The following is a 23129-nucleotide window of genomic DNA, read 5'->3' as shown; positions in this document are numbered from 1 at the left end:
TGCTAAGCCAGTGACCTTGGGATTATATTGATGATCCCCTGGTCAAGCTGGCGACACCAGGGTTTTAAACCTGGGACCTCAGCGTCCTAGGTCAGTGCTCTGTTCACTGTGCCACCACTGGTCAAGCATGTCTTTCCATCATTTTTAATTTCATACCTAGTTTTTTGTGTTCCTGTGAGTGATGTCAGGGTATGATGTCCTCAGGGCCTGAATCCACTGCTCTTTTTGCTGACCTCACTCTGGGAGATGTGCTCCCTGTGTCTTGGCTGTCTCTCATCACGAATCCATTTTCCTCACCTTAGTCTGAGGACCCTGGGTCTATGTAGAGCGTGCTGCCTTCTAAGAGCCTCTGAACTTCTGCTGAGACTGGGGCTCCTACCGGTGATGCTGGCCCTGCAGGCCTGGCCTTGCCATGTTGCAGCCAGGGCCGCGTGTCTGGAGTCCAGCCAGTCAAGGGTCCTCCCTACTCTTTCCCACGCTTTCTTGTATATGCCTCTTCTCACTGCAGGTCCAGGAATCATTTTTCTGCAGGATCTCACTTTGGCTGGAGAGTCTCAGAATGTCCAGTTCTGGGTCTCACAGGGAGGGGCAGTCCCAGGACAACTGGGCACAGTGGCCTGTATGCTTCCCCTGCTCAGAGCCCACCCAGGGGAGTCAGGGAGTGTGTGTGAGCGGGTGCCTGGCAATAGCAAAGGGACTCCATCTTTTGTTGTTAAACCCGATCACCGCTCAGATTCGTGGGTGAGTATGTCACCACATACCACAGATGCAGACAGGAGATCGTTTCAAGAAATCAAATATGAAAAATGAAAATTAACCGTTTATTTCTTTTTTAGATTCATGAAGAAGATGTAACTCTTAAACTGAACCCAGAATTTGAACAAGCGTATAACTTTGAACCTATGGATGTGGAGTTCACATATAACAGGTAAAGCTATTGCCACTCCTGCAGATGTCTCCATTCTTGGTGGGTGTCTCCTCCTGTGTTGGCCTCTGGAAGGACGTGGCCCCTGGGAGTAGCGTGGCCCCTGGGAGCAGTGTGGCCCCTGGGTGCAGTGTGGCCCCTGGGAGCAGTGTTGCAGGAGAAACAGTTGGAGCATTTGTGCTGTGAGGCCGTGAGTGGGCTCCACACACTGCTCCCGGCAGTGCGCTGAGATTCCACTGCTCTGCTCACGGTGGGCAGTCTACTCATCTGGTGCCAAGGTGTGTGGGTGGCATCTCCTGTGCTCTTGTCAGCTGGTGCTCAACGTCCATGCGTGTGCATGCTTGGCAATACATACTTGTGACAGAAGTTCATGTTGAGTTTGGGTTCATTTTTCAGTTGCTTGTTTTGTTGAGTTTGTAGAGCATATGTTCTCAAACTAATCCTTCGTCAAAATAGATGGGCACAGTAGATCACTTATCCGGTGTGCTTTTTGCAGATGTTTTCTCAGATTGTGGCTTGTGTTTTTATTGTTTTAATAATGCCTTTTGAAGAGCAGAAATTCTTAATTTTATTGAAGTTCAGTTTATCAGGTTTTTTCCCCATAATTCATGCTTTTGGTGAAACACTTAAGAAATCTGCCTTGCCTGACCAGGTGGCAGCGCAGTGGATAGAGCATTATCCTGGGACACTGAGGACCCAGGTTCTAAACCCCAAGGTTGCTGGCTGCAGCGCAGGCTCATCCAGCTTGAGTGCAGTGTCATCAGCTTGAGCATATGACCATAGATATGACCCTGCATATCATAGATATGACCCTGCAGTCACTGCCTTGAAGCCCAAGGTTGCTGGCTTGAGCCCAAGGTCACTGGCTTGGCTGGAGCCCCCTGGTCAAGGCACATACAAGAAGCTGAATGAACAACTAGAGTGCTATAACTACATGTTGATGCTTCTCATCTCTCTCCATCTGTCTCTCACTTAAAAACCAGGTGGTGGCGCAGTGCATAGAGTGTCGGACTGAGACCCAAATTCGAAACCCCGAGGTAGCCACCTTGAGCACTGGCTCATCTGTCTTGAGCATGGGCTCACCAGCTTGAGTTCAGGGTTGTGGCTTGAGTGTGGGAACTTAGACATGACCCCATGGTCGCTGACTTGAGCCCAAAGGTTGCTGTCTTGAAGCCCAAGGTTGCTAGCTTGAGCAAGGGGTCACTTGCTCTGCTGTACCCCTCGGTCAAGGCACATATGGAAAAGCAATCACTGAACAACTAAGGAGCTGCAGTGAGGAATTGATGCTCCTCATCTCTCTCCCTTCCTGTCTATCCCTATCTGTCCCTCTCTCCGATTCTCTGTCATGAAAAAAAAAACAAAAACAGAGTGGGGTTGCCTGGAGCCTCATGCTAGAGCCCTTAGGTGTGGCTTCTGGAGGGTGGGCCGTGCACTCCGTTTCTTCTGGCCTCACACAGACCCTCTCCCAAGATTTTGTGCTATGCTGGGTCATGATAATCCTCTCTGCCCTTGGAGCATACACCCTGTACCCTGTCAGCACCCATCTGAGAAACAGTCAGTGGGTGCCCAGGGGCCCAGGTCTGTGTTCCCAGGAGCGTGGGGGTGTGGCCCAGGATCTGAGGTGCTCAGACTGAGCTCTGGGGTTCTTGCTTGTTTGAATCCAGATGATCTTTGTTGGAGATTTTTCTTCTTTTGTGCTTTGGAGCTTTGGTCATCTTGTTTCATTGAAGATTCAGTTTTACTTTTTATACTTTCTGTTGTGTTAAAAAGTAGAACAGGCCCCCAAAGGAGTCAGTGTTGAGCCACATGTCACAAAACCAAGACCTAAGTTAATGACAAACTCCTCTTGCAGTGGGCCCTCCCCATTCAGTCAGCAACCGAGGCCAGCCCGAGCGAGGGTGCCGCCTGATGGGCCACACATGTCGTGTCCCCTCAAGGAAGTGATGGTGATTCTGCAATGACCACCAGCTTCTCTGCCTAGGACAACGTCCCCACTCCCGCTCCCTCTGCCTAGAGCCCCTCATTCTGTGCACATCTATGGAGCTCCTGCCTCTCTGCTGGGCTGTGTGCTCCCCGGGCGGGTCAGTTTTTGTTCGCATGGAGTCTTGAAATTTTTAATGTGCCTCAGTTTCTTTTAACAGTTGTTTTTAGTTCATTTCAAGGGAGTGATTCTTTGCAATCAAAATTACTTTTTTTTTTTTTTTTCCTTTTGCATTTTTCTAAAGCTGGAAACAGGGAGAGACAGTCAGACAGACTCCCGCATGCGCCCGACCGGGATCCACCCGGCACGCCCACCAGGGGCGATGCTCTGCCCACCAGGGGGCGATGCTCTGCCCATCCTGGGTGTCGCCATGTTGCGACCAGAGCCACTCTAACGCCTGGGGCAGAGGCCAAAGAGCCATCCCCAGCGCCCAGGCCATCTTTGCTCCAATGGAGCCTCGGCTGCGGGAGGGGAAGAGAGAGACAGAAAGGAAGGTGCGGCGGAGGGGTGGAGAAGCAAATGGGCGCTTCTCCTGTGTGCCCTGGCCGGGAATCGAACCGAGGTCCTCCGCACGCTAGGCTGATGCTCTACCGCTGAGCCAACTGGCCAGGGCCAAAATTACTTTTTTATTGATACGGTAGTTATCAGTATTTTCCTAACAGTTCCTGCACTGGATTTTTTTCCTTGCTTACTTTATACATGACAACAAATAACCCTGGAGAGGGAGGAGCTTCACTGTCCTGACAGGCGCACTGTTAGAAGCTTCCTGTCAGCTCCTGATGCTGTGATGCATTGTGTAGAAATGGACCATGGTGCCCCCTTCATCCTGCGGACTGCTGCCACTGGTGCCATGAGGCCCTTGAGAGCCCGCCCCAGCAGGGCAGAGTCAATATTTGTGAAGGTTGCATTCGCATTGTTGACTCAGAGCATATAATCGGATCCCACAGCCTATAGCAGCCTTCACATTTCTGACTGTGAAACGAGTTATTTTATGTTTTCTCTTCACAGGACCACAAGCAGGCGATGTCACTTTGCACTTGAACAGGTTGTCAACTTAGGAGTAAAAGGTATTGTTGTAGGATGATAGTGCTGCACTTCCCAGAGTATTTTTATAAGCTCCCTGTAAAGTTTTGCATAAAACAGTCTCCTTCTCAATCACGTATTAGAAGTAAAACTGCTGTTCAGTATTTTTCTCTCTATTGAGAAGTTTCTGTGTTTTCTCACTATTTCAAGGAGGTAAAAATAGCACACTTAAATTACTGAAAACAAAGCCATTGCACTCTGCCTCTCCCCTTAGGAGACGTCCTTGTGTACTTACAAGTAGACAGATAATGGCTTTTGTGCCAAAGCCCACGAGGGGGGTGCAGCTGTGGCTGCTGTGTGCAGGGCCGGTGGGGCTTTTGCTGCAGGTAGTTGTTTATATTCATCTTTTCAGGCTCTTCAGTAATATATATCTGCCTGTTTTTTTTTTTCTTGCTTTCAAAGTGTTATTTCCAGAAGAAATCATTTTACAATCTCCCCAAGTAACAGGCAGCTGGAACCATATGCCAGACACCAGGAACAACGGACTGCCCACCCCCAAGGTATGCTGCACGACGTCGTGTCAGACTCTGAGTGAGCGCTGAGCTGTGGGTTCACGGAAAGCCCAGACTCATGGTCAGAATGGAGCTAAAAACCTGTAAGACAACATATGAGTTCATGGCTTAATTTTAAAAGTGGACACATGGTTGTGTGTACATTCAGATGGTCTGTGGGAGTGATCACTTTATGCTTAGTGTCTGGAGGACACACGCCTGGTGGTGGTCAGTTATTGTGATCTCTGAGTGTCACACGTGCCCGGCGGTAGTCAGCAACTGTGATCTCAGTGAGTGTCACACGCACCCGGCAGTGGTCAGTAACTCTGATCTCTGAGTGTCACATGTGCCCGGTAGTGGTCAGCGACTAATCTCTGTGAGTGTTGTGAAGACACTGTTTCATTTACACAGGATGGGCAAAAGTAGGTTTACAGTTGTTCGTATGAAAAGTAATACAGGCCCTGGCTGGATGGCTCAGTTGGTTAAAGTATCCTCCCAATGCACAGAAGTTGTGGGTTCAGTCCCTGGTCAGGGTACTTATAGGAACAGATTGATATTTCTGTCTCTCTCCATGCCTCTCTTGAAAATCAGTAAATTAAAAAAAAATAAACTTAAGAACAAACTCTGTTTCATATACCCACAATGTAAACTGACTTACCCACCCTGCACAGTTCAGTCCCTATAAATAGTAACTGAGTGCCTGTTCTGAGGCTATGTTTTCCTGAGTGAAACAGACATGTGTTCACCATTGTGTATCCAGTGACGTGGGGGGGCTTGTCACCTGTGATCCTGTGCTGGTGGAATTTACTTTCAGGAGCATGTTTTAAACGTAAGTACAGATTTTTAATTGTATATAATATTTAGAAACCCTTTTACCATTTTTTAGCACCTCTTCATAAATGCAAAAATAATAGTTCAGAGCACCTGCACACCATTGAAAGTTCTAAAAGGGGAACAGCAAGGCTTCCATTCAGTCACCTGCTGTGTGGTTCGTATCTGATCAGTTTTGTTCATTGGACACAGACACAGTATGGTCACCCTGTCCTTACCCGTCCTACTGCCATGTTCTAGGGAGGATCTTTGATTCTGCTGCTGTTTAGGTAGGTCACATCCAGATGGGCTACATCTTAATATTTTTAAAGCAGAATATTTTTATGGATTGGCTAGATTTTTGGTAAACTCAGGGCACTGCACACATTAAGTAAGGTGGAGTCACAGGGACTTGATGCACCTTCCAGGCAAAACACACACATCAAGAGTCCCAGACCCGCCTGACCAGGCGGTGGCGTAGTGGATAGAGCATTGGACTCGGATGCGGAGGACCCAGGTTTGAGACCCCCGAGGTTGCCAGTTTGAGCATGGGCTTATCTGGTTTGAGCAAAGCTCACCAGTTTGGACCCAAGGTCACTGGCTCAAGCAAGGGGTTACTCCATCTGCTGAAGGCCCACGGTCAAGACACACATGAGAAAGCAATCAATGAACAACTAAGATGTCACAACGAAAAACTGATGATTGATGCTTCTCATTTCTCCGTTCCTGTTTGTTCCTATCTATTCCTCTCTCTGACTCTCTCTCTGTCTCTATAAAAAAAAAAAAAAAGAGTCCCAGACCCTAAGCATCAGATAGCACAGGACAGTGGTTTCGGGGGGGAAGGGGGGCATGAGGGAACCTTTGATGAACCGTAGTAACAGCCTCCACAGAGGCTGCAGGCCGGGGAACAAGAGACCACAGTTGTCCAAGCAGGAGAAGTGGGTAGGGGTCACAGAGCAGAGAGCACTTTTGGAGTCTGCAAGGCCCCCCTTGTTTTTAGCTGAGGACTTGGCATTGCTGGCTCTCAGGGGAAAGGACCTGGAGATCAGAGGGGACCCTGTGGTCCCACAGCCCAGCAGGTGGCGTCCTTGGGCTCATGAGCTCAGTTGAAAAAGGAGCTGGCACTGGCCTTACCTGAAAGGGCCAAGCTACCATCCTGGCATCCTTCTGCTGAGGAGAGGGTCCTGCTCGGTTCTTAGGGACTCAGGTGCTGGGAATGCCCGCAACCTCTACAGGCTCTTCCTTATCGCGAGCAGGGTCAGCAGGAGGTGCGTGCATGCTCAAAGTAAAATCTTTTCTTTAGGTGTTATTTTCACAGTTTGTTTATTTGTAAAAGGTAATTCAAAGAAGAAACTTTTGAACGACTTTTAATCAAATACTCTGTGTTTTCATCATGGTTTTTTTCTTTTATTGAGGAAGCGGGGAAAGAGAGGAGTATTCATCTGTTGTTCTAGTTAGTTGTGCACTCGTTGGTCCTTACTGTATGTGCCTTAACCGAAGATCAAACCCACAACCTTGGTGTTTTGGGACAACGCTCTAACCAACTGAGCTACCCACCTAGGGCCTCATCATGTTTGAAAGGGGGTTAGACTTCTGATCTGTGCAAGGAACTGTTCAATAAATAAAGCCAGTATTACATGGTTAGATGTTTATGTTTTCTCTTTAAACTGAGCCCCAGTAAACACAAAGCTTTTTCTTAAGCTGGTTTTTTTGTTTGTTTTGCATGATTATTTCTAGGATAGGAAAGCTGTAAAGGACCAACCTAAACATGCCAGCAAGACGAGACAGGGAGGTGCCCAGGATACGTGGGGGCCAGCGGCCTTTGCTACAGGGACAAGTCACCAGGGTGTGTATTGTGGGACTGGGAACTAGCCCTCACGAGGAGCAATGTCTTGCCAAAGTGACATGGTCAGGGGACAAGTGTGGTGACAATTGTGTAACCAGGAAGGTGAATGAATGTTCTTGTCACTGAAGACCTGAGGTGACCGTGCTTGTCGTGTTGTGTGGTGTGGTCTGCAGTACCTCAGGCAACACTGCGAGACGGGCGTCCTGTGCCTGCCCACAGGCTGCTGGCTGTCCAGATGCTGCACAGGCAGCTCTGGCTTCTCCAGTGATGTCTAGGCTTCAGGATGCCACTGCTTCTCTGCTTGTGCCCCACTGCTCTGTTGTTTAGCATCTGGCTCACCCTGTCCCACTTCCAATCCAGGAAGCGAGGTGCAGACCCCAGGGGCCAGAGAGGAGTTCTTCAATCCACTGCTCAATGAGAACCAGAAGCTGGCCGTGAGGAGAATTCTGAGTGGCGACTGCCGCCCGCTCCCATATATTCTCTTTGGACCCCCTGGAACTGGGAAGACAGTGACGATTATAGAGGCTGTGTTGCAGGTAACAGCACACCTGTCTGGGCAGTGTCTAATGTTATTGGGCAGTATGCAGTCAGACAGTGTGACAACCCCAGTCCCCTCCTGCTCAGCCTGCCTGTGTTGTTGGTAGCACATGTAGGGTGTAAGGGCTTCGTCATGGGTTTAGAAGGGAATCTCTTGGTCCTCAGAAGAGGAAACCGTCAGCTGCATCTGTTGAGTGTGTGGACATGGTGTGTGCTTAGCATTTCTACATTACCCTCCTATAGGCGGGTGGCAGTGGGTTTGGATCCTCGGGCATGGGCCACCAGCCCTTGCGGCATGTGGGCCTCACTGCCCCGAGCTTGCCCTATGGTTGACTCACTCTGTGTCTCCTATGCCCTGATGAAGGTATACCACGCCTTGCCAGACAGTCGGATTTTGGTGTGTGCACCCTCCAATAGCGCAGCCGACCTTGTGTGTTTGCGGCTGCATGAGAGCAGGATGCTCTGGCCAGGCGCCATGGTCCGCGTGAATGCCACTTGCAGGTTTGAGGAGGTGAGTGTCACGGACAGTCTGACTTGTTCCTGAGAAGCTGTCTTTCTCCCAGATATGCTATCCCCTGCTGGTCCCATCATTCTGGTTTGGCTGATTGCTTCACCAAAGAAATCGAGTCTAGAAAATGAAGACTATTGTTTTGGGGAAGGATCGGCAAAATTGTATGTTCTATTCATGGCTCCAGAGTCCATATAAGAGGAACTGAGTCGTTATGGAAATATATTTGATATAATAACCAAATTTTAAATCATTACTTAGACATAACAAAGAAGTGGAACAGGACAAGGTTACCTTTTAGAATCCAGCTTTGTGATTATGTCCAACTTGAAGACTTTTAGTAACTCGAAAACAAACCATCCCCCAGACGATCATCGAGGCCATCAAGGCATACTGCAAAGACGGAGAGGACATTTGGAAGGCCTCGCGCTTCCGGATAATAATCACTACATGCAGCAGTGCTGGGCTCTTCTACCAGATCGGAGTGCGGTGAGCGCCTGTGTGATAGGCGGGGCAGAGGAGACACTTCTGTCTTTCCCAGGGAGTGCTGAGACCCCAGGGGTGACAGGACACAATGCTTTCAGGAGGGTGGTGGCGGAGGACAAGGAAGAAGAGAGAATGGCAGTGGAGGGGATGCCCAGGCCAGAGGCAGGGAGGAGCTTGATGGAGAGATGGGAGGTGCCGAGAGGACAGGGACAGGACCAGCACACAGTGGGCAGGAATAACTGAGTAACTGGTTAGTACAGAATCTAAAGCTGCAGTGCTTATATCGTAAGAAAGAAACATGATACTAAGTTTTTGAGCAGAAATTGGGACACAAGGGAAAAAATGAAATTGCTGACGATTGGTTGGTCTCCTGTGTGGGGCGGGCGGGGCAGGTGTCACCAGTGCAGAGATCTGGAGATGTCCACTGTTGGAACCCACATTTGCATTCAGAGAACTAGCTGACCACGTCTGAAGCAGCACAAGCCCAGCACTGCTGCCGGCTCCACAGAGCAGGGACCCCACGCCAGGGCCTCTGCCTCACAGGGGACTCGAGACCCTTGGTCCAGGGCTGTTTGGGGTACAGGTCTCCTTGGGCATCCTTGAGGGAAGGTGGGGAGGGTGGTAATCAGCCAAGGGCGTGAGTGAGAGGCGGAAGCAGGTAGGGACAGCCTCCCCCACGTGGGGGTGTTGCCCAGTGCCCACGTTGAGCACTCGCCCACCTCACTTCTGCCACAGTGGGGAAAACAGGGCACAGAGAGGTGATAGGATCTGCCCAAGGTCACCCAGAGTGGCAAAGCCTCTGCCTGCAGGTGGGCAGGTATCCAGTCCCCCGGCTGGTACACAAACAGCCCAGCAGCTCCACACATTCACTCTCCTTACCTGTTTCCCTCTAAATCAGTCTTTTTAAACAACGGGGTGTGTTGGGTACAGAAGCTGGTGGTGACAGGAATTTACTCAGTCTCCTGACAGGCTCCAGGGTGCCTGCAGGGTTGGCCCACTGGGCCCCAGGGACACTGACACAGTAACCACTTACATCTTTGACTCTAGCGTTGGACATTTCACACATGTGTTTGTGGATGAAGCCGGACAGGCCAGTGAGCCGGAGTGCCTCATTCCTCTGGGGCTGGTTTCAGACATCAATGGCCAGGTGAGGCTCTCATGTGCCCCATCCTCATGTCATCGTCATTCTGGCTTCCCAAAAGTGGCATTGAAGGAAAGGACTGCTCCTTCTCCTCCTCTCTGTCTCTTTCTCTCTCTGTCTCTCTCTCTCTAGTTTCTGTCTCTTTCTCTGCCTGTCTCTTACAGCTGCTGAGACGTGTTGTGGGTGTGGAGGCTCTCAGCCCCAGAGCTCCCTCTCAGCCTCCCACCCCGTCTGTCCTAGGCTGGGCACTGGTCTGTAGTAGGGACCTGGACTTAGCTTGAACTCCCCTCATCCCTCCCCTTACACACACACTTGCTGAAGGAGGGGACATTAGAGTCCCACTTCCCCCCACCTTGGTCCCCAGGTGTGGAAAGTCACAGAGACAGAGAGGGTTAGGCCTAGTCCAGCTGAGCTGTGGCTGTGCCAAGTGGCCAGGTCCAGGCCCAGGGGGCTGTGCTCCTGCCTCCTGGCAGCCCTTCCCCCATGCTCACACACAGGGGCAATGCTGTGAATGGACTGCAGCCATCTGTCTCCCTGCACAGTGGTACCTGTTTGTGTCACAGGTCATCCTTGCTGGAGACCCCATGCAGCTCGGGCCAGTCATCAAGTCCAGACTTGCCATGGCCTATGGGCTGAACGTGTCCATGTTGGAGAGACTGATGTCCCGACCAGTGTACCTGAGAGACGAGGACGCTTTTGGTGCTTGTGGTGCCTATAACCCGCTGCTGGTGAGGGGCCACAGAGGGTGCCCATGAGGGTGGCCACAACCTGCTACTGGTGAGGGGCAGCAGAGGGTACCCATGGGGATGGCCAGGTACAGACTGGGTTCCCAGCCATTACTGACCACCTCTTGGGAACCTGCACTTGAGAGCTCAGCGCACTGGAGCCCAGAGCTTGGGTTCCGTGGGATCCCTGGTGAAGGTGAGCTGGGTGCAGATATAGCTGCACTTGAACCTTGAATAGAGGATGAAAGGCAGATTACCCCCTGGAAAGTAGGGAGGACATGGTGTGGGGTCTGGGTGAAAGACCGCCTCAAGAGGGGTCCTAGGAAGCCATGACACTGACCCAAGACAAATGGGCCAGCTATAGACTTGGGCCTCCTGCCCTAAGAGAGGTGTGTCCGCTCTCCACGACCCTGAGCCTGGGGCCTGGGCTCCACTGGGACAGCAGGACAAGGCCTGAAGCTTCTGCCAGCCCCTGCCCACAGCATACCCTTCTCCCCAGGCACCCTACCCACCACATGGCCAAGGGAGGGCCAAGAAGGAGGCCTGGGCTGAGTGTCTCATCAGTTTCCCCTTCAACAAGGACACCAGGCACACATGCCGAGTGGCCTTGCACCTGCTGCTGCTCTGTCCCTACAGGTGACAAAGCTTGTGAAGAACTACAGGTCCCACGCAGCTCTGTTGGCCCTACCCTCCAAACTGTTCTACCACAAGGAGCTCGAGGTCTGTGCGGACTCCAAGGTGGTAACCTCCTTGCTGGGCTGGGAGAAGTTACCAAAGAAAGGCTTCCCCCTTGTCTTCCATGGCGTGAGGGTGAGTTGTGGCCGAGTTGCTGATTTGGACACTGACTCGAGGCAAACAGGAGGAAGTGGCTCAGTGTGGGCAAGTAGCCTTGGGTGACTGAGTGACCCTCAGTGCTGTAGGAGTGCAGGAGGTCAGAGGTGCTGCAGTGCATCCCCTGAAGGAGCACCCACAAGGGCTTATCTGGTGCGCCCCCTGGGCCTAGGACATGCTGCCCTCTGGTGCACGTGGGAACCAGCTTTGGGCTCGTTTCTGTTTTCTGCCACTAGTTTTCTGATTCATTGACTTTAACTTCACCGTCCATCGTGCCCCCTTCCTAGCCCATCATCTTTATTTATTGTTTCCATTCCTATATGGTGGACTCAGCTCTGTGTGCATCCTCTCATGGGACACCATGGTGACCGTAGGCCCCTCAGGCGCAACCCTACTCCATGCGCATCTCTGAGCCCACCCTCAAGCTCACTAGACTTGTGGTTTTCTCTTTTCTGATGCAGGGGCTACAGAGGTGTATTTCTCTTAACTTCCAAGTAGCTTAGAACGTTTTGTTCTCTCTTTTTATCCCTAATTTTATTAGGTTCTGATGAAGAACTATGGCCTGAAACCTCTCAGCTTTTAAAAATTTGTGACCCAAAAAGCCTGCAGTTGTTACCAAGTCTACCGTCTAGGAGGCTGAGACCTGGGAGGCGGAGGCAGACATGGCAGACTGAGAGGGGTGTGTCAGGCTCATCTGAGCAGATGGCTCCATGGGGGGAAGAACGGCGTAGCCCGCAGTGTGCTGTAGAAGATGGTGACGTTGAAGCAGACAGGCTAGGGGCCCAGGTCCAGGCTCTTGGGGACACGTGCAGCCCAGACATGGCTGCTTCCAGATAGATCCAAAATCCATCCTAGATCACTACCCTCAAATAAAAGCTTGAAAAACGAAAATTTTAATCTGGCCAGATAGGTCTGAGTTTTAGTAAATGTTCTAAGGATGTACCAAAGAAGTTACATTCTTTGTAGAGGAATGTAAGTCTCACACATATGTTTAAATTCATCTCTAGAGCTGTTGTGTGGCTTGTGCCTATCCTGGATTTGTCTGCAGCATTCCTGCTGGGGCGCAGCCATCAGCCATTGGCCTCACCAGGTTCTCCTTCGTCTTCTGGCTTTGCTTTCTGTGCCTCCTGTTGTTGCCTGTGCCGCTGACCATCACATCATTCGATTCTCATGCCGAAACCATTGAGTCTCCTCCCTCTTTCTTCCTATCTGGTGTCTCCTGCCCGCCGTTTTTCTTTATGATTTTTCTGTGGGTGCATTTTGAAGAAGTAGCTACTTTTCATATTTACTACAATTTAAGAGTCTTTTTAATGAGACAGGTCAGTCAGACCTCCAGTTTTCTGACTAGACCTTGACTTTCACCTTTATTATTCCCTCCTCTCCCTGTGTTTGTCCTGTCTGGTGGGAGTTTCTGATGGTCTTTCTCTTCTGTGTACAAGTCCTGCTCCAGGTATAAGTTTGTTGCATTAATCTTAGTTATCTGAACCTCTTATTGCAAACCCAAGGGATAAATTGTATATTATACAATGCAGAATACGCCTGACCAGGCAGTGGCGCAGTGGATAGAGCGTCGGACTGGGATGCAGAGGACCCAGGTTCAAGACCCTGAGGTCGCCAGCTTGAGCACGGGCTCATCTGGTTTGAGCAAAAGCCCACAAGCTTGAACCCAAGGTTGCTGGCTCCAGGAAGGGGTTACTCGGTCTGCTGAAGGCCCGTGATCAAGGCACATATGAGAAAGCAATCAATGAACAATTAAGGTGTTGCAACGCACAATGAAAAACTAATGATTGAGACTCAGGAGATGACGTCAGAGTAATGGCGGGGTAGGAAGCGATACCGATAAATCTCCCCCAAAACTCAACAAGATCTTCAACCAGAAACAGAAAAACCTATCCTTGGAGCCTCCATATGTTTCGCAATACACCCGAAGGTATGGTTGAGCAAAAAATTGGCTAAATATATAACCAAACCCCGAAGAAAATAGGGAGTAAGAAATGCTCTGCCTTCCTCACTAACCTAAAGGGCGGCTTTCACTGGGAACTGAGAATATAGAAACTGAGGCAGGCAAAGGGGGTGAATAGATCCAGGCCGCGGCACAAACGGCCGAACCAGGCTGTGGCACAGAGATCCAAGTCGAGGAAAAACTGTTCCTGTGGCAACCCGGGCAATACAAGCTAACACTTGTGCCAAACCCAGACAAAGAAAGACAAGTGGGGCAGCCATTTTCCCCGATCCCCTGGTCGGCACGCGCAGATAGTGGGCGAGAGATTCCTTCCAAAGCCCCGGGAGTGGGCGCCCGTGTTATCCCACAGAGAGGCAGAGTCAGAGGCCTTTGTGTGGGCCGAAAGCGGAATCTCTGGGCCACCCCAGCGCCCTGGGAAAGCCGCACACAGGGAGGGAGCGAGAACTAATTCCAACGCTGAAACTTTTCCGTGCTGGTGGGGGTTTCACTCAGAGGGTGAGGTGGTCGGCCTGATATCCTGGTCTGCGCGCACAGATAGTGAGCAAGAGATTCCTCCAAGTGCCTCGGCAGTGCGCGCCCGTGTTATCCCACAGAGGGGCAGAGTCAGGGGCCTTTGTGTGGGCCAAAAGCGGAATCTCCAGGCCGCCCCAGCGCCTTGCAAAAGCCGCGCATGGGGACGGAGCGAGAGCCAATTCCAACGCTGGAACTTTTCCATGCAGGTGGGGGTTTCACTCAAGAGTGTGAGACTACCAGCCTGATATCCTGGTCTGCGTGCGCAGATAGTGAGCGAGAGTTTCCTCCAAGCACCCTGGGAGTGGGTGCCCGCCTGTGTTACCGGACAGAGTGGCAGAGCCAGAGGTCTTTGAGTGGGCGGAAGCCCCGCCTGATTATGCTAGCAGCTCTGACTGACTGAGCCTTACCCAGAGCCCTGTGCTGAGTAGAAATAGAGTGGGGAGTTGCCAGCTCTTTGAGCCTCTTACTATCCAGGCAGAGGCAGCAGCAACCCCATAGCTGGATTCTCAGGCTACTAATTGAGGAAGGAAAGACTAGGAGAAAGGCTCCAGGAACACGGACTCTCTCACTGTCGGAGCCTATAAATGCTAATGAGCCTCGACTGCCAACGAGACTGAAGCACAATACATGACATCACCATAGAGACTTATCAACTGCAAACCTCTACCTGAGCGTGCCAAAGGGGCAGAACCCGGGTACAGAGTCACTGACCAGGAAGAGGGAGAGAAAAGAAAAAGCAAGAAGGTAACCTCTCAAAATCAAGAATAATCCGCAGACTCTATAACCTATCCCATTTTATTATATTTGTTCGTTTGTTTCTCTTATCTTCATTCTTGATTTTTTTTTTTCCCTCCTCCAATTTGGTCGATTAACTCTCTGCCGGTCTTACTTTCTCCTCTCCTTGAACTACACTACTCATAAGTGTTACATCTCCCATTATCTTTTCTTTCCTCTTCCTTTCTCTCTATGAGGGTTGCACTCCAAAACCCTTAACTCTCTCTATCTCTCTCTTTTTTCTTTTTTCTTCTTTTAGTGGTTCCCTCTTTTTTTTTCTCTCTCTCTCTTTCTTTTCTCCCTCTATATTAGTTTCTTCCTTTCTCCTTTACATCTCCTCTCATTCAAACCTCAATAATGAACAAATTATCTGGGATTCAAACTTACGTTTGTGGCATTTTGGGGGTTTTTTACTTCACCTTTTTAACTCACTAGCAGTGCTCCCATCCCTGGCTCTCCATTTTATCTAGTTCTTGTTCCACTAAATACAATAGTAATTTTTTAATTTGTCCCCCCATTTTCCTGTTTCCCTCTTATTCCTCTCATCATAACTCTTAGTCAACCAACACCTAAAAGCAAATAATTTTATTCTTGACCCAAATTTTTTCCATATTTGCTTTTTGTGGGTCCATACCCCCTTCTTTTTTCTTTCTTTCTTTTTTTTTTTTTTTTTTTTTTTCCCCTTTATTACTTTTCCCCAATTCAGGCCCTCCATTACAGGCATTGTTTGTTATAATTCACAGTTCACCACAAGATTTTCTCAAGAAAGAGAGGAGAAGAGAGGAAAAAAGGAGGGGGGGGATAATTTTCTTTTTTAAAAATTTTTATTTTATTTTTCTTTATTTCATTATTAATTTTTAAAAAAAAACTTTGATTTTTTATTTTTTTAACTTTTTATTCTTTATTAAATCTCAGTAATACTATCAACAAAACCACCCTCAGATGCCATTAAGGAAGAGAAAATCGAATATCAGGGATACAAAAGAAAGAGAGGTAACACAGCTAGATGAGGAAAAATCTATGGAGAAAAAAATTTAATATATTGGAAACCTTGGAGCTAAATGACAAAGAATTCAAGATAGAAATCCTAAAAATCCTCCGAGATATACAAGAAAACACAGAAAGGCAATTTAGGGAGCTCAGAAAGCAATGAACACAAAGAATATATTTCCAAGAAAATTGAAACTATAAAAACAAATCAAACAGATGAAAAACTCAATTTACGAACTGAAAAATGAGGTAACAAGCTTAGCTAATAGAACAGGCCAGATAGAAGAGAGGATTAGTGAAATAGAAGACAAGCAACTTGAGGCAAAACAGAGAGAAGAAGAAAGAGACTCAAAAATTTAAAAAAAATGAGCCCTACAAGAATTATCTGACTCCATCAAAAAGAATAACATAAGAATAATAGGTATATCAGAGGGAGAAGAGAGAAAATGGAATGGAGAACATACTCAAACAAATAATAGATGAGAACTTCCCAAACCTGTGGAAAGAACTAAAGCCTCAAATTCAAGAAGCAAACAGAACTCCGAGTTTTCTTAACCCCAACAAACCTACTCCAAGGCACATAATAATGAAATTGGCACAAACCAACAGCAAAGAAAAAATTCTCAAGGCAGCCAGGGAAAAGAACACAACATATAAAGGAAGGCCCATTAGATTATCATCAGATTTCTCAGCAGAAACTCTACAAGCTAGAAGAGAGTGGACCCCAATATTTAAAGTCCTGAAAGAGAGGAACTTTTCAGCCACGAATACTATACCCATCAAAGCTATCCTTCAAATATGAAGGAGAAATAAAAACATTCACAGATACAGAAAAGATGAGGGAATTTATCAGAAAACCCCCACTCCAGGAATTACTAAAGGGGGTTCTCCAATCAGATACAAAGAACAAAAGAAAAAACAAAGCCACAAGTAAAAGCTCCAAGAAGAACACAATAAAACCAAATTTAAACTGTGACAACAACAAAAAGGGGGGGAGAGGATGGAGATTAACAGTAGCAAAGGACGATGGAGTGCAAAAGTACTCACAAAATAGTGCGCTACAATGAACAGGGTAGGAACCCTTTTCATTACTTAAAGGTAACCACCATTGAAAAAACCACCACAGAAGCACATGAGATAAAAAAGATAGCAACAGAGGAAAGATGTATGGAATACAACCAAATAAAAACAAAAGATAGAAAAACGAAAACTAATAATTGATGCTTCTCATCTCTCTCCGTTCCTGTCTGTCCCTGTCTATCCCTCTCTCTGACTCACTCTCCGTCTCTGTAAAAAATAAATTTAAAAAAACAACAACAATGCAGAACACCTCCTGAAAACTGATGTGTCCTTTCTGCTTTGTTCAATGTGCACTTTTTTCTTTGTTATGGTGAAATGCACACGATGTAAATTTATTGCATTAGCCATTTTAGGCGCAGTCAGTGGTGTTAAACATAGCCACTTTGTTTTACAGCCAGTCTTTAGAGCGTACCATCTTCCCAAACTGTCCCATTCAACACTCACCCCACCTATCCCCCAGCCCCTGGTGCCACCGTTTGCCTTTGTCTCTGTGACTGACTCCTCCAGGGCCTCGTGTGCATGTGGCACAGGGCTGTCCTCTGTCCTCACATCACTGAGCACAATGTCATCTCGTGGCAGACTCTCCTCCCTGTCTAAGGCTGCATGGTGGGTCTCCATGTGGATGGACCATGTGGGCTCACCCATTATTTGTCATGAACACTCGGGCAGCTCCCACCCTGTGGTTACTGTGATACCACTGCCCTGGACCACATGTTTGGGTCCCTGCACTCAGTTTTTCCAGGCAGATACCCAGAAGTAAAGTGCTAGGTCTCGTGGTGATTCTGTTTAATGTTCCAAGGGTCCTGTGCACATACATGGTCTGTGCAGTGGCTCAGCCTTCACACACCTATCAGCGTGGGCAGGGTGCAGTTTCTCCACATCTTCCCCATGCTTGCTCTTTCTTTCTTGGTAGCCAACCTGGCGGGTATGGGGGGCTCTCAGGGTTTGGGTTTGCATTTCCCTGATGCCCAGTTACATGCTGGTGGGCTGTCCACTTGTCTTCTCTGTAGATCGGACAGCGAGGGCGGGGCAGCCTGAGTGATGGGTGGGCCTGGCCCAAGGAGTCTCCTGCACTGACCACAGCTGGCCACTTTGTTGGCTGTGCACACTGCTCCCACGTGGCTGCTGGGCTCCTGTTCCTTTCTAGTATGTGCATCTTCTCCCGTGTCGCCCCCCACAGGACATTGCCTCCCCTGTCCTTGTCATCTTGGTGCAGTTGTGATGGCTCTCTACCACACGTGTCACCTCTGCTGTGTTCCCAGCACCTGCTCTGCTGATAAGGCCTTGTGATGACCTGCCTACCTCTTGTCTCCTGACCGTCACAGGGCAGCGAAGCTCGTGAAGGGAGAAGCCCGTCATGGTTCAACCCAGCTGAAGCCGTCCAGGTCATGCGCTACAGCTGCCTCCTGGCCAGGAGCCTCTCCAGCCAGGTGTCTGCGCAAGACATTGGCGTGATCACACCCTACCGCAAACAGGTGTGGCCCTGCTCCAGCAAGCTTTTTTGTGCTTATCCACAGAGGTCACTGAAGGAATGGAACAGCCTCATCACGTGGCACCATGTCCCTCATGTCCCCATTTCTCTCCTTGCCAGGCACTCCTCCTGTGCCCATTCCTCATGGGACTCCCACCCTGGAGTCCTGGGGCAGGGAACCCCGGGCACATGGGTGAGCCCCACTTCAGTTTGCTCATCTGTCCCCTGCATGTGCTCACTAAGCCCTCACTGTGGCATGTCCTCTCTCTGCTCCTGTGCTGGCCTGTCCACTCTCTCCTGTGTCTGCACACACCTGCCAATGCCCATACCTTGCAGGCCGCCCATATCCTGGGTCCCCTGGAATTGTTAGGGATACGAGAATCTTTTCATGTGCTACTGGCCATCCCTTTGTGTTTCAGCAAAAATCTTATTTTGATCTAGCACCCACTCTTAGTTACTTTCAGGTGTTTGTCCACAGCTTGTGCTGGGTCAGCATTCTTTCTGCCCTCAGGCCATGGCGATCAGCGGTATGAACTCATCTCTGCTGGGCTTTGTTCGTGGTTCCCTCTATGTGTTTCACATCAGTGTAATTGGATGTACACATAACATTCAGATTGTGTCCGTTACAGTTTGTGCTTTTTTACCTAAGAAAGCCTTTCCCACCATGACATCATACAGTGTTTTCCCACTTTATGAAGTTGTGATTTGCCAGTTTGTGTGGGATGGGTCGAGGCAGGCATCTGACCTCACTATGTCCATTGTGGTGGCCCCTTCAGTGACTAGTCCGTCCAACCTCCAACTGTGTGGTGTGTGTTTCCTGCCACCCAGGGCGCCGCATGCACACATGGGTTTGGCCTCTGCGCGGTGCTCACCCAGCTCTTCCTGCAGGATCTTCAGCTTGGCCTCTCAAGTTCGGGGCTGAGGTGACATGTGGGACTGAGTCCCTCCCAGGGAGTCCACACCTGCACCCACTTCTTAACTTTGTGCTTTTTCTGTGAATTCCAGGAATGCCTCCTTTTCACATTTTCCCCTTGGCAATAGCTCACCAACTCGCCCTGCATGTGCTATGGTGTGGTTTCTGCTTCCCTGTGCTGCTTACACCACCTAGTCTTCCTGGGCTGTGCTGCTCTGGTTCATCCTCTAGAACTTATTACAATAAAGGCCTGGAAGTCATGAGTTAAATACGTTTATTTACCTCCCTCACACTTGACCTTCGGGTCAGCTGTTGGTCAGTGTATGAAGATGTGACCTTCATTATCTTGTGGCGGGGCTGTGCTGAGAAATCTCTCTGACATTTGTTTCCATTTATTTGAGAGGAAGGGAGCGAGAGAGAACGAGAAGCATCAACTCACTGTTCCACTTAGTTGTGCCATTTAGTTGTGCACTCATTGGTTGTTTCTCATACATGCCCTGACCAGGAGTCAGACCACAACCTCAGCATCCCAGATGACACTATCCACTGAGCCACCCGGCCAGGCCTGCCTGACTTTACGTATAATCCCTTTTCATATGGTTGTAACATCTTCCCTTTATTCTTGATGTTGTGTAGTTTCACCATAAAGTGTCTGGGTGTGACTTCTCACCCCTGCTAGGACCTCATGTCTGGCCTGTGAAAGTGTGAGAGTCCGATCCTGCTCTGGACCTGCTGGTAGACGTGTGTCCAGATTCTGGTCTCTGAACTTCATGTCTGTGAACACTGCCCCTCAGTGTCCTTGGGAGGAGTTGAGCAGTGAGCAGTCTCCTACTGTTAAGTTTTTTTTCAAATACCGCTCTTTTTTTTTTTTACGATTTTATTTTTTGCCCTGGCCAGACAGCTCGGTTGGTTGGAGCACCGTCCTGATGTGGAAAGGTTGCTGCTGGTTCAATCCCCGGTCAGGGCAGATACAGAGACAAATTAATGTTCCTGTCTCTCTCTGCCTGCCTCTCTCTAAAATTAATAAATTTTTAGAAGATTTTATTTATTGATTTTAAGAGAAAGAGAAAGGGGGGAGGGAGGGGCGGGAAGCATCAACTTGTATACTGCTCACAAAAATTGGGATTTTCAAAATGAATATGAAGCCATAAAATACCCCTAATTTTTGTGAGCAGTCTAGTTGCTTCTCATCTGTGCCTTGACTGGGGTTTTAATCTGGTGACCTCAGCATTCTAGGTTGATGCTTTATCCACTCTGCCACCACAGGTCTAGCTCAAATATGGTTCTTTTTTCCAAGATTTATCTTGTTGATCTTCAGAAGGAGAGAGAAACATCAACTTGTTCCACTCATTCATGCTGTCATTGGTTGATTCCTTCTTGTATGTGCCCTGACCTGGGATGGAACCTGCAACTTCGGTGTGTCGGGACAGCACTTGAACCAACTGAACTACCTGGCCAGGGTCTTTCCCAAGATTTAAAATTGAGTCTTTTTTTTATCAGCACCCATTGGAGGTCTTTGTCTCCAGACACCTTTAACCCATTTTGTCCGTGTCCTCACTTCATGACTCGGTTATTCCCACTCCTCAGGGCCAGCTTGCCTTCTGTTGGCTCCATGGCCACTTGTCACAAAGTTTGTCCTCCTCCTGGCTGCTTGTGACAGCTGCACAGGGGAGAGCACACAGCCTGTCTCCAGGCCACAGGTCTCCAAACCTCTGGTGTGGAAAGGCTAAGGCTCCTGGGGAGGATCCCCACAAGGGAGGGTCTGGAGCCTACCAGCAGGTGCTGTCCTCACTTCTCTACAGAGTGTTCACCCTGGTCCTGCTGTGTCCTGACAGGTGCTGAGCCCTCTGCCCAGCTGGGCTCCCTCTGGAGTCAGCGCTGGGTTCTGATCAACTTAGGTTTGATGAAACATGATTTGGAGTTGAAAAGCAGTATTACAACATTGCTGTAATATGTAAAGAAGTCAGATTTATACAATTTTATCTTTATTCTTTTATCTGCTTCACAGGTGGAGAAAATAAAAATCCTTCTGAGAAACGTGGACCTGATGGACATAAAGGTGGGATCGGTGGAGGAGTTCCAGGGACAGGAGCACCTGGTGATCATTATCTCCACTGTAAGTGGGCCTGTTCCTGGTGGGACAGCAGTGTGGGGCCAGCAGGACTTTAGCGGGTACGTGGCATGTTCAGGTAGAAAGTGACACAGGCTAATGGGAGATGCAGAGGAACAGGGCTGGATGGGGATGGGCCTGCACCTGGCTCATCTCTCGTGCCTGCAGGGAGTTCTTACGTAACCCAAAGGTCAGCAGACAGAAGTACAAAGAAGGGCCAGGAAGGAGTGGCAGGACTGTAGGGGAAGCAGGGACAGAGGTCGAAGGAGAAAAGGAGATGGAGGTGCAGTGTGGATCGGGCCGGGGCCCACCCTTATGCAGACCTACAGCTTCCACATGGCCACCCAGGGAGACCAGGGTTAACTCTCAGGACTTCACTTTCGTCCCTAAATTACCTTATTGAACAGAGTGTTTGTTGCAGGTAAGTTAGAATATTCAGTCAGGAGAAACAAAAATCACCTAAAACCCTGCACCTCAAACTGCTGGGGGAGTTTGAGCCCGTTATGCAGAGAGTCGTGAGGCTCTTCCCCCCACCCCCACCTTCCACTGATGAGGTTCTCCTTATGTTTAACATTTCTCAGTGCTCTTACATTTCAAAGGTTCCTTTCCATGCTAAGAAAAACTTGAAATACCTTTTCTCCATTTTTCATCATCTTTGTGTGTTTTAGGTACGGTCAAATGAAGATCAATTTGAAGACGATAGATATTTTTTGGGTTTCCTGTCCAACTCAAAAAGATTTAATGTTGCCATCACCAGACCCAAAGCCTTGCTGATTGTGCTGGGAAACCCTCACGTTCTCGTCAGAGTGAGTTGCCACTCGCAGGTGTCACCTGAGGGTGTAGGTGGTTGGGAAGCAGTCCCTCCCTGCTCTAAGGCCCAGCCCCTTTGTGTCCTCCAGGACCCCTGCTTCGGTGCCCTGCTGGAGTACAGCATCACCAATGGTGTGTACACGGGGTGTGACCTGCCACCTGAGCTGCAGCGCCTGCAGAACTGAGGCTCCCACCTCCCTCCCAAATGGGCCTCAGTGCCACTCCTAGGCTGCTGTAGCCACTCCGTCCAGTTCCAAGTAATGTTTATGGTTGGTGCTATCCCTCCCTGCACAGCTTTTACAGGAAGATATGTGCCCTTTGTAAAACCCACACCATAGAGAGGTCATCTGACCAGCTTGCTGCATTGTCCAGAGCCTGGGCCCTGCAGAGAGCCAGGCTTACTGGCCCCCGCTTCCCCCAGATGCAGCTGTGGCCAGAGGTGTGGTGACCAGGAGCCCAGGGAGATCTCATCTAGAGCCCCTGTTGATAAAGGGTGGTGAGAGCCACTGTCTTCTGTGGCTGCTAGGCCTTTTCCCGCTGCCTTGGCCATGAACATGGGGGCCACTGGGCTGGGAGGTGTGCACTCACGGCCGTCAGCCCTGCTGCCAGCTCTTCCCGCCACTGCAGTTACCGTACTGCATCCCTTCACCAAAATAAACACTCAAGTGGATACTTGGCATGGCTTTCCACCTCAGAATGTGCCTGTTATGGGGACACAGTTATGCGCTTAACGTCTGACCCCAGCAAGATCCAACTTTCCTCTCCAGGCCCGTGAGCCTGTGTTCACATCACCCAGTGGCCATGCAAAGCCCAGGTTCTTTGTGGGGCTCTGCCTATCTGTGCCACAGCCCCTACCTTCCCCTCTAGCCAAGAGCTGGCCCTTTGTTGTAGACCCCCTCAGGGACCCATTTCTAGGAAAAGCTGGGATCATTTACACGGTGGGTGTGTTCCCTTGTGAACAGTACCAAGTACACAGGCAGGAGCTTTCCGGCAGTGGAATCAGGCCCTGGACTTATGTCCAGAGCCGAGGGGCAGGGGCACTTGACCATTTACACCCAGGCTGGGGTGGGATGCAGGCACTGGCAGCTCCTAATGCTGCAGTGGCCCAGGCCCCTGTGGCATTCAGTGGGAGAGGCTGGTG

At 49.5% G+C, this 23129-nt stretch overlaps 1 protein-coding gene across 1 annotated transcript in view; it reads left to right on the top strand.

The window, feature by feature from the left end:
* Positions 1–22641, top strand: part of MOV10L1 (Mov10 like RNA helicase 1) — a 55307-nt gene extending 32666 nt beyond the window's left edge. Inside the window, exons 13-26 of the mRNA XM_066253048.1 lie at positions 837–928; positions 3915–3973; positions 4392–4489; positions 7028–7136; positions 7497–7672; positions 8038–8184; positions 8549–8670; positions 9715–9814; positions 10372–10536; positions 11170–11343; positions 18010–18159; positions 21077–21184; positions 21847–21984; positions 22078–22641. Of these exons, the coding sequence (XP_066109145.1) occupies positions 837–928; positions 3915–3973; positions 4392–4489; positions 7028–7136; positions 7497–7672; positions 8038–8184; positions 8549–8670; positions 9715–9814; positions 10372–10536; positions 11170–11343; positions 18010–18159; positions 21077–21184; positions 21847–21984; positions 22078–22173 (1734 nt within the window). The 3' untranslated portion in view covers positions 22174–22641. The remainder of the gene's footprint in view (positions 1–836; positions 929–3914; positions 3974–4391; positions 4490–7027; positions 7137–7496; positions 7673–8037; positions 8185–8548; positions 8671–9714; positions 9815–10371; positions 10537–11169; positions 11344–18009; positions 18160–21076; positions 21185–21846; positions 21985–22077) is intronic.
* The last annotated feature ends 488 nt before the right edge of the window (positions 22642–23129 follow it).

The sequence above is a fragment of the Saccopteryx bilineata genome, chromosome 1 (genome assembly GCF_036850765.1).
Source record: "Saccopteryx bilineata isolate mSacBil1 chromosome 1, mSacBil1_pri_phased_curated, whole genome shotgun sequence".
NCBI classification, from domain to species: Eukaryota; Metazoa; Chordata; class Mammalia; order Chiroptera; family Emballonuridae; genus Saccopteryx; species Saccopteryx bilineata.
The sequence above is the reverse complement of the archived record's forward strand: the minus strand, read 5'-3'. Positions and strand labels throughout refer to the sequence as shown.